Source organism: Anastrepha obliqua, chromosome 5, assembly GCF_027943255.1.
Source record: "Anastrepha obliqua isolate idAnaObli1 chromosome 5, idAnaObli1_1.0, whole genome shotgun sequence".
Lineage (NCBI taxonomy): Eukaryota > Metazoa > Arthropoda > Insecta > Diptera > Tephritidae > Anastrepha > Anastrepha obliqua.
In genome coordinates, this window is record NC_072896.1 from 113,586,971 (window position 1) to 113,601,389 (window position 14,419).

Below are 14,419 nucleotides of genomic sequence, written 5' to 3' on the forward strand. Positions count from 1 at the left end.
AATCCTTCATCGCGTACCATGAGAACCTTCGACTTTCCTACACCCTAGTCTTAATTTCTAATCTACCATCGTATCTCTTTGTATCGCTTGTTACCGGCAATTGAGAAAACATTCGTAATTACGACTTGTTTCACAACACAATTACAAGTTGTTATCTAATTGCGGCTGTTCTTTGTTGTGCGATCCCCTCTGCCGAGATTGTTGTCGATATTCAATCGATCACGTACAGTTCGAACAACATCCATTCATGTGAGTCGGTAACTTTTTGATCAAAACTGCAATGAACAAAATGAATGAAGTAAAAATTTGTAGTAACAAGCTGGTGAATGTGAAATATCGCCCACGAGCAGGGTTATGATCTTGTCGGTAATAGTTTTTAATATATTATTTTTACTTGTGCTGGGGCTTACAACAAAATTAACATTGTCGAAGGTGGAAAGCATCAACCATTTGATTTTGTTAGAAGTAAAAAATGGCTAGCTTGCGAACATCAAGGCCGTTTGAAAGAAGGTCTCTAAAAGAGCACAGAGTTGATTTGCTTATAAGAATTTGGGTATGAAAGTAAGAAGGCTAAAAAAAAGTATGCGCGCTAAGAAAATGTTGAAGTCCAGGAAGAGTCGATTGAAGTATATAAGTACAATGATTTTGAGTTGAGGAAGTAAGTGAAGTGGACCACAAACACAAGCGATTGCGAAGAACTTGCGATCCTGCACATCCAAAAATTGTACCAGAAAATTTGTCAACTTACAGAAGAACTCAAAACCGAGGCGAATTTAGAGCAACGATCTTTTGATCGACATCCAGAGCTTCTACTTAGATTATTAAGACAGTAAAAGCCACACAGAAGATGCGGAACCCGAACTACCAGTCATAGAAGACTGCATCATCATACGACTTCATGAATTCCTAATGAAAAAGCGAGGCTAAAAAGTAACTTGGTCGTGGAAACTACCTGTGCCGAACTTTTTGACCAGACTTCTTCGACATTGGACGTGAATTTAAACTATATTTCTATTATAGCCGGCGTAGCCGAATGGGTTGGTGCGTGACTACCATTCGGAATTCACAGAGAGAACGTAGGTTCGAGTCTCGGTGAAACACCAAAATTAAGAAAAAGTTTTTTCTGATAGCGGTCGCCCCTCGGCAGGCAATGGCAAACCTCCGAGTATATTTCTGCCATGAAAAAGCTCCTCATAAAAAATATCTGCCGTTCGGAGTCGGCATGAAATTGTAGGCCCCTTCATTTGCGGAGGAGGAGCTCAGCCAAAGACCCAGAAAGGGTATACGCGCCAATTATATATATACAGCTTTCTAAAATTTAATTTTCTATCGATTTATGGATATGACCTTTTAAAACAGATCCTCGAATAGGACGAAAAAAGGCCAGACCCGAGTGCCCAACCGAAGATTTTAAAAAAGGTGCCCATTGGAAGGGGAGAAGTGCACTCTGCGGAATTTTCCTCCAGCGCCGAAATACTATTCTTCATATTCCGTGTAAGATCTTATTATGTGAAAGGTTAAAACTCGTTGTTGCTCAAATCCGCTGGAGCTTATTAGTGTGGCCCTAAACCTTGTAAATCTCCGAATGACTGGATGCGCACTACACAGAAAACCTCTATTTTTCATGGTACAACGTCTTCATTTGTATACCTACAAAAGATGCACTCAGCAATGCCGCTAAGCCCGTCAGAACAGGTGTAAACCTTAATAAACGCTCCCTGAAGCCTGAAAGTGTTCGATGTGTTACCTACTAATGATGGTAGAGGAAGAGGAGGTCCTCATCTGCGCTGGAAAGTCGGCCAAGTGGGGTAGAACTTTGAAGCACTTGGCATTTCTAAATGACGTCTGTTGGTACCAAAAAGGAAAAAAGCGGCTATCGCGGTTAATTGATTTTCTTTAAAATTACGAAAATGAACACTGTGCCTATCAAGAAGAAGAAGCATGTTATTGTAAGGGGTGATCAATTAAGAGGTATCGGATTTTAAATTGAAATAGAACAATGAAAATTCAGATTAATTGGGTAATCTTTATTATTTTTGTGTAGAAGCATTCATGACATTTATCTTTTAAAGATTATCTCTGAAATAATGGCCTTAACTGCGCCGTAGTTCAGCCATCCATAAACACCAATTTTGAATGACTTGCTGGAGAACGTCGGTCGGTATCTCCTGAATAACTTTAGTAATGTTGGCTTCCAATGCCTCAATCGATAGCGTTTGCCATTCACTGTGGCATTGGCGCCAGCCCCGTCTTTGAAGAAATACGGACCGATGATTTCTCCAGCCCATAGGCCACACCAAACGGTTGTTTTCAATGGATGTAATGGCTGTTCTTGAATAATTTCGGGTTACTCTTCAGCCCGAATATGGCAAATTTGCTTATTGACATAGCAATTATGCCAAAAATCATCGCTGATCGCCATAAGTTGGCCTGAACGCACGATGAGCGTCGATTTTCGCAATGTAACAGCCCCGATTTGAAAACGTTGTTGAGGCGTCTTTTCATGATGAAATGTCAATAAATACTGAAAAAATTATGTATTTAGTTTGGCAGTAGTCGCGCGTTATCTGTCAATAAAACCCTATTGGAAAAAAGTACCTCCAAACTGATCACCCTTTATAAGAACAAATTTAATTTTGAGCTCTCTTAATTACAAAAATTTACTTCTTGCGTAATTCAATTTTTTTTTTTAATTTTTGCAATTTTAATTCTGCAGTGTCACTCTGTGCGACTACTTCAGTCATTTATGAAAATTGTGATTTTGTACCTTACCTACTTTACCCTTCGACCTCAATCAGACAACATCTAAAATAGGGAAAGTGCAACTCGTATACTAAAACTCGCCAGCAAAATTCACGTTGACAAAATCTCATTCGTTCCATTGAATTCTATTTGAGTCAATAGGTTTTGCCACTTTGAATTTCGTTCGTGAGCACCAGCTTCTCAGCTTTAGACATGCTCTGCCTCAACACCTTTTACGCGCTCCAACCCATTTTGCACCAGTTGATACCCAGTCGCATACAGAACTAGTTGTTTTCGGTATAATGTAGTCCATGTTTTACTTGCACGCGATCTTCAATGTCCCCGCTCTCCGTTTCGGCAACGTTCAATATGCCGTTCTAACATTAAAGTGCCGCCAAAAATAAACAAACAACCGTTGTACACCAAAATGACAAGAGGTACAACAATTTTCGATAGTTCATCAAACAATTGCCAATGATTGGAAATCAAACAAAAATCAAAAACACAAAGAACAACAAAATCAAAACAGTGATCGCTATGATAAACACCAAAAACTACGATCGCGATCGTGTACCGGCTGTGCCGTGTAGTGGTGGGCGGAAATCACAGAGTCAGCGCGACACACAGGTGACACTGCGCTGGTTCGCCGTACGACGCCTTGTGTATGTGCCTGTGCGTATGCGTGTGCGTGTGGTTGTCTGCATTTCTCAAGAAGTTGTCAACAAAAAATACTAACAAAATTGTACGCTGCGTCAATGCCTGCCAACCAACCAACCAAACAGTTGGGCAGCCATGCAAATAGCCATTCAAGCAACCATTCACTCACTCAGTCAACCATCGAGAAGTCAGCCTAGTCATCTACATATTGGCCTTTTGGTTTTGACCGTCCACCAAGTGTGGTATGTAGATATTTATGTATGTATGTATGTGTGTATGTGCCTAAGGTCTTGCTGACTGACTGGAATGCGCTTGAGCGCTTCGCTGCGTTTTGTTTGTGTTCCGTTGGCAAAGCGGCGGTGGCGGCACTTTTGTGCGATCGTTTCACGTTGTGGGGAACGTCGACCGCGTTCGGTTGTGTTGTTTTCTTATTTTGTTTTTGCAAATATGAAAATTCCACGCCTAGTGCATACAGATGGCGATATTCTTTTATACATAGGTATATGCACACAAACATATGCATACAAATAAATATATGTAAGTACCGGCTATGTATGTATGTGTGTACCTGCTCACATCGAGGTATTTATATGCCTGCTTGCATAGCCATTCTACAAATAGCCAATTGGTCCACGTTTATAAATCTATGGATATGCAAAGATATATATGTACAAATTCACATGCAGTTCTAGCTGTACTGGGCTTAGTTGCTCGTAACTCCCTAACTTTATTAGATATCGCAGGAATTGGTGTCAACGTTGATATGATATGTAGACATGGCAATTTGTATGTGCGGCTCTTTGCGAGTACTAAATTTACCAATTTCCCCGACTCCGAATGCCTTAATCATCGTAAATACCGAGATCGCTGCTGTGATATCGCTTTGTAACCGCTGGTGAATATCTTACTGCGCCGGGGATATACGAATTCCTACTCATTGTGGTGAAGCTTTTTTATTATTCAGGCATTTTTATTGCACGTTCACATTAATTGTACGTAATTTAGTTGGTACATAAAGGGTGGCCCAAATACAAGTTTATTTTTTTTAAATGGAATAGATGGAAGAAAACTTAAATTCGTTTAGTATAATTTTTTTTATGGAAAGTATTCGTTCACTCACTTTCATTCATGTGGAAACTTTGGCATCTCAGCACAATTTTTGCATAATTGTGTATAAAAATAAATAATTGGTGTGTACACTTCTGTTAGGTGTTTGGCCGAGCTCCTCCTCCTATTTGTGTTGTGCGTCTTGATGGAAGGATCTACAGTTGCCGATTCCGAACGGCAAATGGTTTTTATGAGGAGCTTTTTCATGGCAGAAATACGTACGGAGGTTTCTCATTGCCTGTCGGGGGGCGGCCGCTACTAGAAAAAAAAAATTTGTTCTGTTATTTGATGTTCATGCACGGAAATTCGAACCTACGCACCCGCCGAATGGTGGTCACTTATCCATCCATTCGTCTACGTGAGTCAGTTCCTTTTTTCTTGTCAGTTCCTTTATGGAAATAAGTTCGCAATATTTTCCTAAGTTTTGTAAAAGCAAAACGACTAATTTCGTTCCACGGCGATGGAATTTCAGTGTCATAACAATTTATGATTCAAAAGTAAACTACATTTGGTACATCCTGATTCTGCACGTACAGTAACGGCGATAAAAATTCAGACGTCCACAAATTCACCGATTTCTTTGTTTTATTTTTTATTTGAGAAAATTTAGATTTTTTTTTTTGTAATTAATAAAAATAAAGTGACGGCGATAAAAATTCAGACATCTACAAATTCACCGATTTTTCTGCTTTATTTTTCATTTGAACAAATTTTCAATTTTTAAATGAATAAAAATACAGTGACGGCGATAAAAATTCAGATATCCACAAATTCACCGATTTTTCTGCTTTATTTCTTATTTGAGCAAATTTTCAAATTTTGGTTTTGTAATCAATGAAAATACAGTAACGCCGATAAAAAATTCAGACGCCAACAAATTCACCGATTTTCTTCTTTGCTTTATTTTTGACTTCAGTAAATTTTAAAACTTTGTCTTTGTAATCAATAAAAAGAAAACAAAAATAGTATGGCGTTTACAACAGTAAAATATTTGGATGTCTTTCATCAGAGCTTATGGAAAAGTAATAAATTATTATATAGAGAATACCCTGAAAAATCTGGCCTCTTCCGGAGAACTCCAGGCTCGTGGGAAACGCCGCTTCCACTTCAACCTACCGTCGGGTTTGCGTATAACTTTGCTGAGAATTAAATATTTTTGACCTACTAAGCTCAGCTTTTTTTTCGAATTTGACTTTGTGACCTGCCATTGATGTCTCAGATCCGTAGCCTGAGGTCTAAACACACGTCTCTCACGGGTGTTTGCATAGCAACTAATTATGAATTCAATTTGAGAGCCCACTTGGACAAAGAATTAAATTCGTCCTTTGTGATATCATAAAAAGGAAAACAGATGGAGAAGAACGGAACAGAGGGTGGAAAAAAAGAAAAGAGGTTTTAGATTAAAGGAAGATGATTGCAAAACCGTGGCTAATTACAATTTCGTTAACCATTTCAAGCTACTGACGAAATTCACCCAGCGAGTGATACCTAAACCAGCTATATCTGCAGGGGTAGCAAAAAAGTGAGAGCCAAGAGGCTTGAATCTTAGCTCGGCGACAGCAAGAGAGCTGAGGAGAAGATACTGAGATAATTACACCTCATTCTCCAGACAACACCCGAAGCTAAGTCTCACCCCATGGAGGCCATAGGTTTTCAAAGGAATAACAGTCCCCTCATTTCGCAGGGAAAACAAATCGAGGGCATCATAATACGTATTTTATTACTGAAAGTTTGAGTTACAGACGCATTTGGAAAAATATTCACAATGGAGACGTGGTTGAACCTGCAAGATAGCGCTGGTAGCGTGAGGAGCTTCAAAGCTCGTTAGAATATATGTTTCCCAAACTGTCTAAATTAGGGTTTATGGTTGATTAATAGACATTTTAAGGTATCTGGGTTTAATTATGTGTGTGTTTTTTTATCTGGAGGCGAAATCTTACATAGATCCCATCAGCATAGACGGCTTGCACGATTCATACTGCGCGCTAAAGGTACACCTCATTTGCGACCACGCACAGTGAGTGATGTCTAAACTGGACTTGTGAAACAGTACATCCACGAGTTAAACACTCAACTCCGTCACCTGCACCACTCTCCCTGCGGAATCGCTTCAAGGTATATATTACTTCGCTGGGTTGGTTAGCTTTGTAAAAAGCTTCGTCAATTTCTATCGGCTATTGCCTCTCGTTTGCTCTTTTTGAATTAGGGTAACATACGCAGCTACCTCCTCCCACTTTGCTTCTGACTCCACCATAAACTCGACTATGTCGGTTGCATTTGGAAGGCTTCTTCCTGCCAAAAAACGTCAAAAGGGTTATGCTACGATGGATTGAAAAATGGAAATTTTAACGTTATTTTTAGTATAATCAGAGAGCTGAGCAGTCATATAAAAATAATGTTTCAAAAAAGTAAATTAAATACAGGGTCCGGAAGTCGAGGTGTACCCAACTTCAGACCGCTCGTGCAGCTGATGTCTGTCACCGGCATCAGCTGTCTATTGGTTGGGTAAATGACAGTCCAGAGTATTTTTTACAAACGCGCGGAAGCATTTTGTCGAGAGTTAACGCGAAAAAAAGAAAATCAGTAATGGATTTCAAACGAAAAAGTGACATTTAATTATATTTGGATGGAAAATCACAACCAGCAATTGTTCGTGAGCTCGACCACCTTAAAGTAAATAAAGTTTTTGTTTATCGCACCATTACTCGTTACAATGATAGTGGTAACATCGCGAACATCGTGTCATGGAGGTGGTCATCAAAAGACTGCAACGTCACGTGAAATGGTTCAAAAGTGAAGAAGCGACTTCAGCGAAATCCCTGATGAAGTGTTAATCAAATGGGGAAAGAATTGAAAGTATCTGACCGTAGCATCCGCCGCATACTGAGAAATTAACTCAAAGTCAAGCCTTACAAGATCCTAAAGGCGCATGATCTCACACCAAAGCAGCAACAAGTCAGACTTGAGGGAGCGAAGGAGTTTCGTCGCTTCGCCGAAAGCGGTCAATTTCCGAACATTGTGTTTTCTGACGAGAAAACCACGGTTTATTTGACTGACCATTCATTCGAGAATTTTAAGTCATCGATTGGCCACCAGACGGCAGGACCCCCCACAGGTAATGGTTTGGGCCGCTATAACCGCAGATAGGTGCTCTCCAATGATGTTTATCGAGCCTGGCGTCAAGGTAAATGCAAAATATTATCGGGAAAGTATTCTAGAGGTTGCCTTGAAGCCGTGGGCAGACAAACATTTCGTTGGCAGACCAATGACCTTTCAACTGGTCTCGGCACCGTCTTATAAAGTTCGAGTGAACCAAGGCTGAAAAACAACGTTCCGAACTTCATAACGTCCTCACAATGGCTCTCAAATTCACCAGACGCAAATCCTATGGGTTATTCTCTTTGGGCCATTTTGGAGAGCAAGGTCCGAACTAAAAGATTCACCAGTCTCGAGACGCTGAAAAAAGCCATTGTCCGTGATTGGGCGAAAATACCTGCAAGTCACATTCCAGCACCTTACGATTCATTTCTGGACCGTCTCAAGGCCACAGTCAAGGCAAAAGGTGGTCATATCGAGCAAAAGTAAATTGATTCTTAATTTTGTATTATTTTCAAATATTTTTTACTTTAAATTGAAAGTAATTTTCCTAACTAAATTGATGGCCTTTTTAATTGGTTACACTTCGAGTAGCGGACTCTTTATAAAATATTAAACGCACATTTCAAACGCTCACCCTTTAAGCGCCAAGCTGTTGGGATTTTTATACCCTTCACTGTATGCATAGAGCTCTGTAGCTCTGAATTGAATTTTAAAATTTGTAGATGTAAATATGTACGCGCTTGCCTATAACTGCGAATTTCGTTTCCTGTTTTATACAAAAAAAGTCCTCTTTCATTCACAGCTAAAGATTTTGGAAGAAACCAATACAAAATATTTCTTGCACACAAATATACAAAATATACATACATACATACATTCATGCAAAAAATATTTACAAAAAGTTGCAATTCCTTTATAATATTTAAGTAAAGAAGCATTTATCGCAACTCTTTAAAGTTAATTTTAAAATTAGCAAGATCTCAAAAATTCCACTGATTTCCAACAATTGATCTCGGAACTTGTCTGGCGCAGCAAGCATTTGCTTTGATCTCACCGAAACGCGCCAGAAAGTAAATATTTTGCCTGCAATTTTTCAGCACATTCGGCGGAGAAAACTAATTATAGTTTGGCATACAAAAATTCAAGAGGGAATATCATCAGATACGAATATTTTTTTGTTTTTTTTTTGTGAGGCAAACAGATTTCCAATGCAAACATGAAAACTGCGACAGTTTATTTGAATTAAAAGTAGAAGCGAAACAACTTCGCAAATAAATTATACGAGTATTATTTAAAGTAGTTAGAATATTAAAAAAAAATGTACTCGTATTTACAAAAATTAAGTCTCATCGTGAAAAATTAGAGGTCGGTGGACCATTAGAGCTCAGTGCAATAGATCGCTATTTACTACATTCCATATAAGGGTGGTTAAGTTTCAAGGGCCGGTGTTGATTTTGAATAAAATACAATTTTTTAGGAAATTATTGTCATTTCTCTTTAGTATGATAATATTGGTATGGCTTAATTATCGGCCAAGTGACCGCCGCGGCCTCGGTGGCACACCTCCATCCGATGGTCCAAATTTTCGATGACGCTGAGGCATAATTGAGGTTCTATGCCGTTAATGTGCCGAATTATCTCATTCATTAGCTCTTGAATTGTTGCTGGCTTATCGACGTACACCTTTTCTTTCAAATAACCTCAAAGAAAGAAGTCCAACGGTGTCAAATCACATGATCTTGGCGACCAATTGACATCGCCGCGACGTGAGATTATTCGGCCATCAAATTTTTCGCGCAAAAGAGCCATTGTTTCGTTAGCTGTGTGACAAGTGGCACCGTCCTGTTGAAACCACATATCGTCCACAACCATATCTTCCAATTCGGGCCATAAAAAGTTCGTTATCATCTCACGATAGGGAACACTATTCACAGTAACTGCCCGACCGGCCTCATTTTGGAAAAAATACGGCCCAATAATGCCGCCGGCCCATAAACCGCACCAACAACAGTCACTCTTTGTGGCTGCATTGGTTTTACGGCAATCACTCTTGGATTATCATTCGTCCAAATGCGGCAATTCTGCTTATTGACGAATCCGCTGAGGTGAAAATGTGCCTCATCACTGAAGATGATTTTCTTCACAAAGTGCGCGATATGCATTTCGATTTGAACGCCCGTTTTCATAATAAGCCTGAATAACTTTAACGCATTGCTCGATTATGTATCTATCCATGGTTCAAATTGAGTTAGTCTGAAATTGAAAAATGTCAAATGAAATGCAGAAAAAGCTTGGCGTTTAGGTGTGGCTTATATTCAACATCGGCCCTTAAAATTTAACCACCCTTTATAAATTATAGGTTTCTTACAATTTATCTTACAAACTATTTTACAATTATTTTAGTGTTAATTAAAAATCCAAATATTTCATTCCTTATAGAAATTACCAAATCTTGATGTAGAAATTTCAATCTCATTTTCAGATTCTGGTAGCGAATCGGGCTCACATAAAAGTATTAGGGAAAAAAGGCCTTCGGGTCCATCGGATGGTAAGCCGACACGGGTGCGAACGGTCTTGAATGAGAAGCAACTGCATACATTGAGGTAAGTTTCAAATATTTTAAGAAGGTGTCAAATAATAAAAATTATAGCTGCTCCCTCATTTGTGTTTTAAAGTATTCTCAAAGGGGTCTTACTTGAACTAACAGGACAAAGAATGTAGCTTGAACAGTTTGAGAACTATTAGAAAGCTTTCAAAACAGATGAAAATACGTGTGACTTTAAAGAGTTTGCTTTAGTTTATTTTATTTATTTGTATGGTTAGTAGTTTGGCCCAAGACATGCGGCAGCTTTTGGTGGCAACTCAGGATGTACAGACGCGAAAGAGTTTATGTATACTTATTTATATGTGACTGGCACTTACATCCTTTTTTGGGTATTTTACCAAGCTACTCTTCCTATTTGTGCCGACTCCAAACGGCAGATATTTTATATGAAGAGCTTTTGCCATTGCCTGCCGACGCGCGGCCGCTATTAGAAAAAACTTCTCTATCAGTTTAGAAAAGCCTCCGAGTTTAGGAAGACTTCCAACCAAATATAAGAGACCGACTAAAGCGCCTTCACTTTTAACGTGACCCAGGGCTCTAAACGGGTTTATTTGTTCTAACCCGTTTATAGGGGCACTAAAGACCATGAGTTCGAGGTGCAAACCTTCAATGCAATAAACCTAATAAAATTCGTATATAAACATAGATGTCTTAAGGGCTATAAGATTCTACTGTATGCCATTGCACCCCACAAAAAATGCCCTGCAAAGATCTATTCTATTGCCTTTCTCAACAAATTTTCCTTTGGCTTTCTACGTGCTTCGATTTATTCAGGGTGGTCCAACTAGCGTTTGCATTATAAACTATCGATTTTTTGGACTTTGGCAGCGAAAATAGTTGCATGAAAAAAACAATGAGACAGTCAAAATATGCGAAAACCTGCGAAATGCGAATAATCAGCCGAAAAGTTGATGTTAATTGTCCGGCTGAAAGCTGTGATTTTAAACAATTAGAGAACTTTAGAGAAATGTTAAGCCAACCATCCAGAGTTGACTGTAGAGTTGAAACATGAAACCTAAGGGGTTATATACAGTTAGAAGGCCGAAAAAAAGCGAATTTTCCAGAATTTTTTTTGAGAAAACTTTTAAATCTATTGATCTAAAAATTTGTAGACATACCATATAATCTTTTAACTGTATTTTAAGACTTAGTATTAGTAAAAATATTTATTTGGAAAAGAGCTACAGCGGATCTCCGGGAGCTCCTCTCAAAACTGACCTTCTGCGGTAACCACTATATCTCTGAACTGATTCCTCCGAAATTAAAAAACCAAACAGATTTCGTTAAAGTGATGTTAAATCGTCGTTAGTGAGACTAGTGCCAAAAGTCATGAATTTGTGCCTCAAAAGTGGGTTAAGTCAGCAGTAGCAGCCATTAAATGAAATCGGGGTCCCAAAACATGAATTACAAAATTTTCATGCGTCATTTATTTATAGATGACCCTTTATAATATTTTGACCTCACTTTTTGCCGCATATCTAACAAGAACTTTTCGATTTCATTTCTCAGAACCTGCTACAACGCTAATCCGCGACCTGATGCGCTCATGAAGGAGCAGCTGGTGGAGATGACTGGTCTCTCGCCACGCGTCATACGAGTCTGGTTTCAGAATAAACGCTGCAAAGACAAGAAGAAAACTATACAAATGAAACTGCAGATGCAACAGGAGAAGGTATGTCGAAATCACGTGCAAACAATGGATTGTTTTTTTTTTTTTGGAAACCCCTATCCCCTTACGAACTCTAAGTTGAGTTTAATTGATGAAAGTTTATTTTTGCTTTGCGCTTATAGGAGGGACGAAAGCTCGGTTATGGCGCCATGCAGGGCATACCGATGATTGCAAGTTCGCCGGTGCGCCACGATTCGCCGCTCAATTTGCAGGGCCTCGATGTGCAAACATATCAGCCGCCATGGAAAGCCTTATCCGACTTCGCGTTGCATGCGGATTTGGACAGCAATGGTGCGATAAACACGCATACGCCCGCGTTCCAACAATTGGTGAATCAGGTGAGTGCTAAACCACATGGCACAAATCAATTATTAGATGAGTCAACGAAATTTTGTTTACTAACTTTTTGGTTGCTGCTGTTTTACAGATGCATGGTTACGATCTCAATGGCATGCCACCGCTGCCACCACATCAACAGCAAGGACCACATCCGCCACCGCCCGGCCAACAAATGAACGGACCACCCATTGGCAGCATGGACTCGGGCATAACGTCACATCATCACCCGGACAGCACTGACTCATATGTGACCTATCTGGAGAGCGATGACAGTATGCAAGGCAGTCCGTAGAAAAGCATGTGCAAACGAATCTAATTTGCTCTTCTTCTTCTTCTCGTTCTTGTCGATCCAAAAAAAAAAAATCTAAAACAGAGTCCAAACTGGCTTTGACACCAACATCGTCAATGTCTTTGTCACTGTCTTCATCGTCGTCATTATCATCATCATCGGCATCAGCGGCCACATCAATCGCTTCGCCACCATCAGCCTCAAATACAGCCAATGGAAGTGTGAGTGGCATCGTCGGCCTTAGTGGAAGTGGAGCTGGAGCAGGAATTGGCGTTGGAGCTGGATCTAGTGGTAGTATTGGTGTTGGTGGTATAGCTTGTGCGCTAAACACAGGTCTCGGTCTGGGAGCCATTGGGATGGGCGGTGGTGGCGGCGGTGGCCTTGGTGGCACAGCGAGCTGTGGCCAAGCGCAATCTGCGACGGAGCAGCTAATGCAAATGTTGCAAAAAGTAACCGCTTCGCCATCGCATGCGGTGCTATGAAGGATGTACGAGGAGTTCTGTCGTCAAGCCGGAACTCAGTGATGCGCAAAGGGCAAATGTGCAATTTCCAAAGGAGGTGTAAGAGGAGCAGGCGACTATTGGAAGGGCAAGCAGGTATAGAGAAGCAACTGCAGTTGATGAGCAGTATAAGTATATGAGTATGTGTATATGTAGCTCGTAGTAGAAAAGGCGCCTCAGTATAAGCTTTAGTTGCCGGTTGAATAAGAGTGTTAATGATTGAGCACTTCAGCGCGCAATGTCGTTTAACAGTAGCTGAGAATGAGCGACAGCATTCGCGAGACAAGCTGCGCTAGAATTTCGTCACCAAAAGCGTGTAGAGCGCGCGCCAAGAGTGTGAATATTACACGAACAATACTTAAAAGCATGAAGAGTGCACTGCTACGCCCGCTGTTGCCTACTGTTAGGCGCAATTTTTGGTAATGAAATTTTAGTGCGTTGAATTACGAAATCGCAGTGCAGTTTAATCAAGCAATCAAATTGTTACTTTATCCAATTGTTGCATGGTTTGGCAAACATTTTCACACTCTTTAAAGAACATAAAATTGGAATTATTTAAAAACTTTCAAAAGAAATTTGCGCAAAGGCATTGAAAAATGGCTGCAAATGCAAACAGAAATGCTCACTCACTTGAAAAGTTCATTAATTGTAAAAACAAAAACTCAGTTTAAAGAAATTGAAAACAAAACCTATTAAATATAAAATTATTATTATTACATAATTAAAAATAACTGAAACTAAAACCAAAAGGCAAATAAACATAGGGAAATAAAAGTTTGTAAAAAAATGCAAATCTATATATCTTAGAAAACTGTATATATGTACTACTTATACATACATAAATTTAATACTTGTAATTTGGAGAAAAGTACGTAATTTAGAAGAGGGGAAAATTCTAGTTGAACTAAACTAAGAAAAACTAAAAAAAACACTTACAGAATACAAAAAAAAACTACAACCAAAAAAACACTCACTCAAAAAATTTGCAAATATCTGAAAGAACTTCAAAAAGCAGTAGGTAAAGGGTGCAGGAGTGTGTATCTAACAGGAGGCTATGATAGAGCAAAGCACACGCTAAAAATTTCTTTGGTCGCAATGCAACCGAGGCAATGGCAAACCTCCGAGTGTATTTCTGCCATGAAAAAGCTCCTCATAAAAAAAAACGTGTCTGCCGTTCGGAGTCGGTTTAAAACTGTAGGTCCCGCAAGACGCATGCCACAAATAGGAGCACGAGCTCGGCCAAACACCCAAAAAGGGTGTAAGCGCCAATTATATATACTTATATAATGCAACCTAGGCTTGATTGGAGCTTACACAGTTACAGTGTTAACATTTTTTTAATAATTTTGTTTTTAATAATTTTTTTTAATAAATTTTATTTCAAAAAATTTTTTTTTAATAAAATTTTTATA

The 14,419-nt window shown here is 39.3% G+C and overlaps 1 protein-coding gene across 1 annotated transcript in view; it reads left to right on the forward strand.

The window, feature by feature from the left end:
- The window catches only part of LOC129249276 (insulin gene enhancer protein isl-1), a 127,379-nt gene extending 113,686 nt beyond the window's left edge, over positions 1-13,693 (forward strand). Inside the window, exons 5-9 of the mRNA XM_054888987.1 lie at positions 10,088-10,208; positions 11,720-11,882; positions 12,002-12,217; positions 12,307-12,490; positions 12,592-13,693. Coding sequence (XP_054744962.1) covers positions 10,088-10,208; positions 11,720-11,882; positions 12,002-12,217; positions 12,307-12,490; positions 12,592-12,989 — 1,082 coding nt within the window. The 3' untranslated portion in view covers positions 12,990-13,693. The remainder of the gene's footprint in view (positions 1-10,087; positions 10,209-11,719; positions 11,883-12,001; positions 12,218-12,306; positions 12,491-12,591) is intronic.
- Positions 13,694-14,419: the final 726 nt, after the last annotated feature.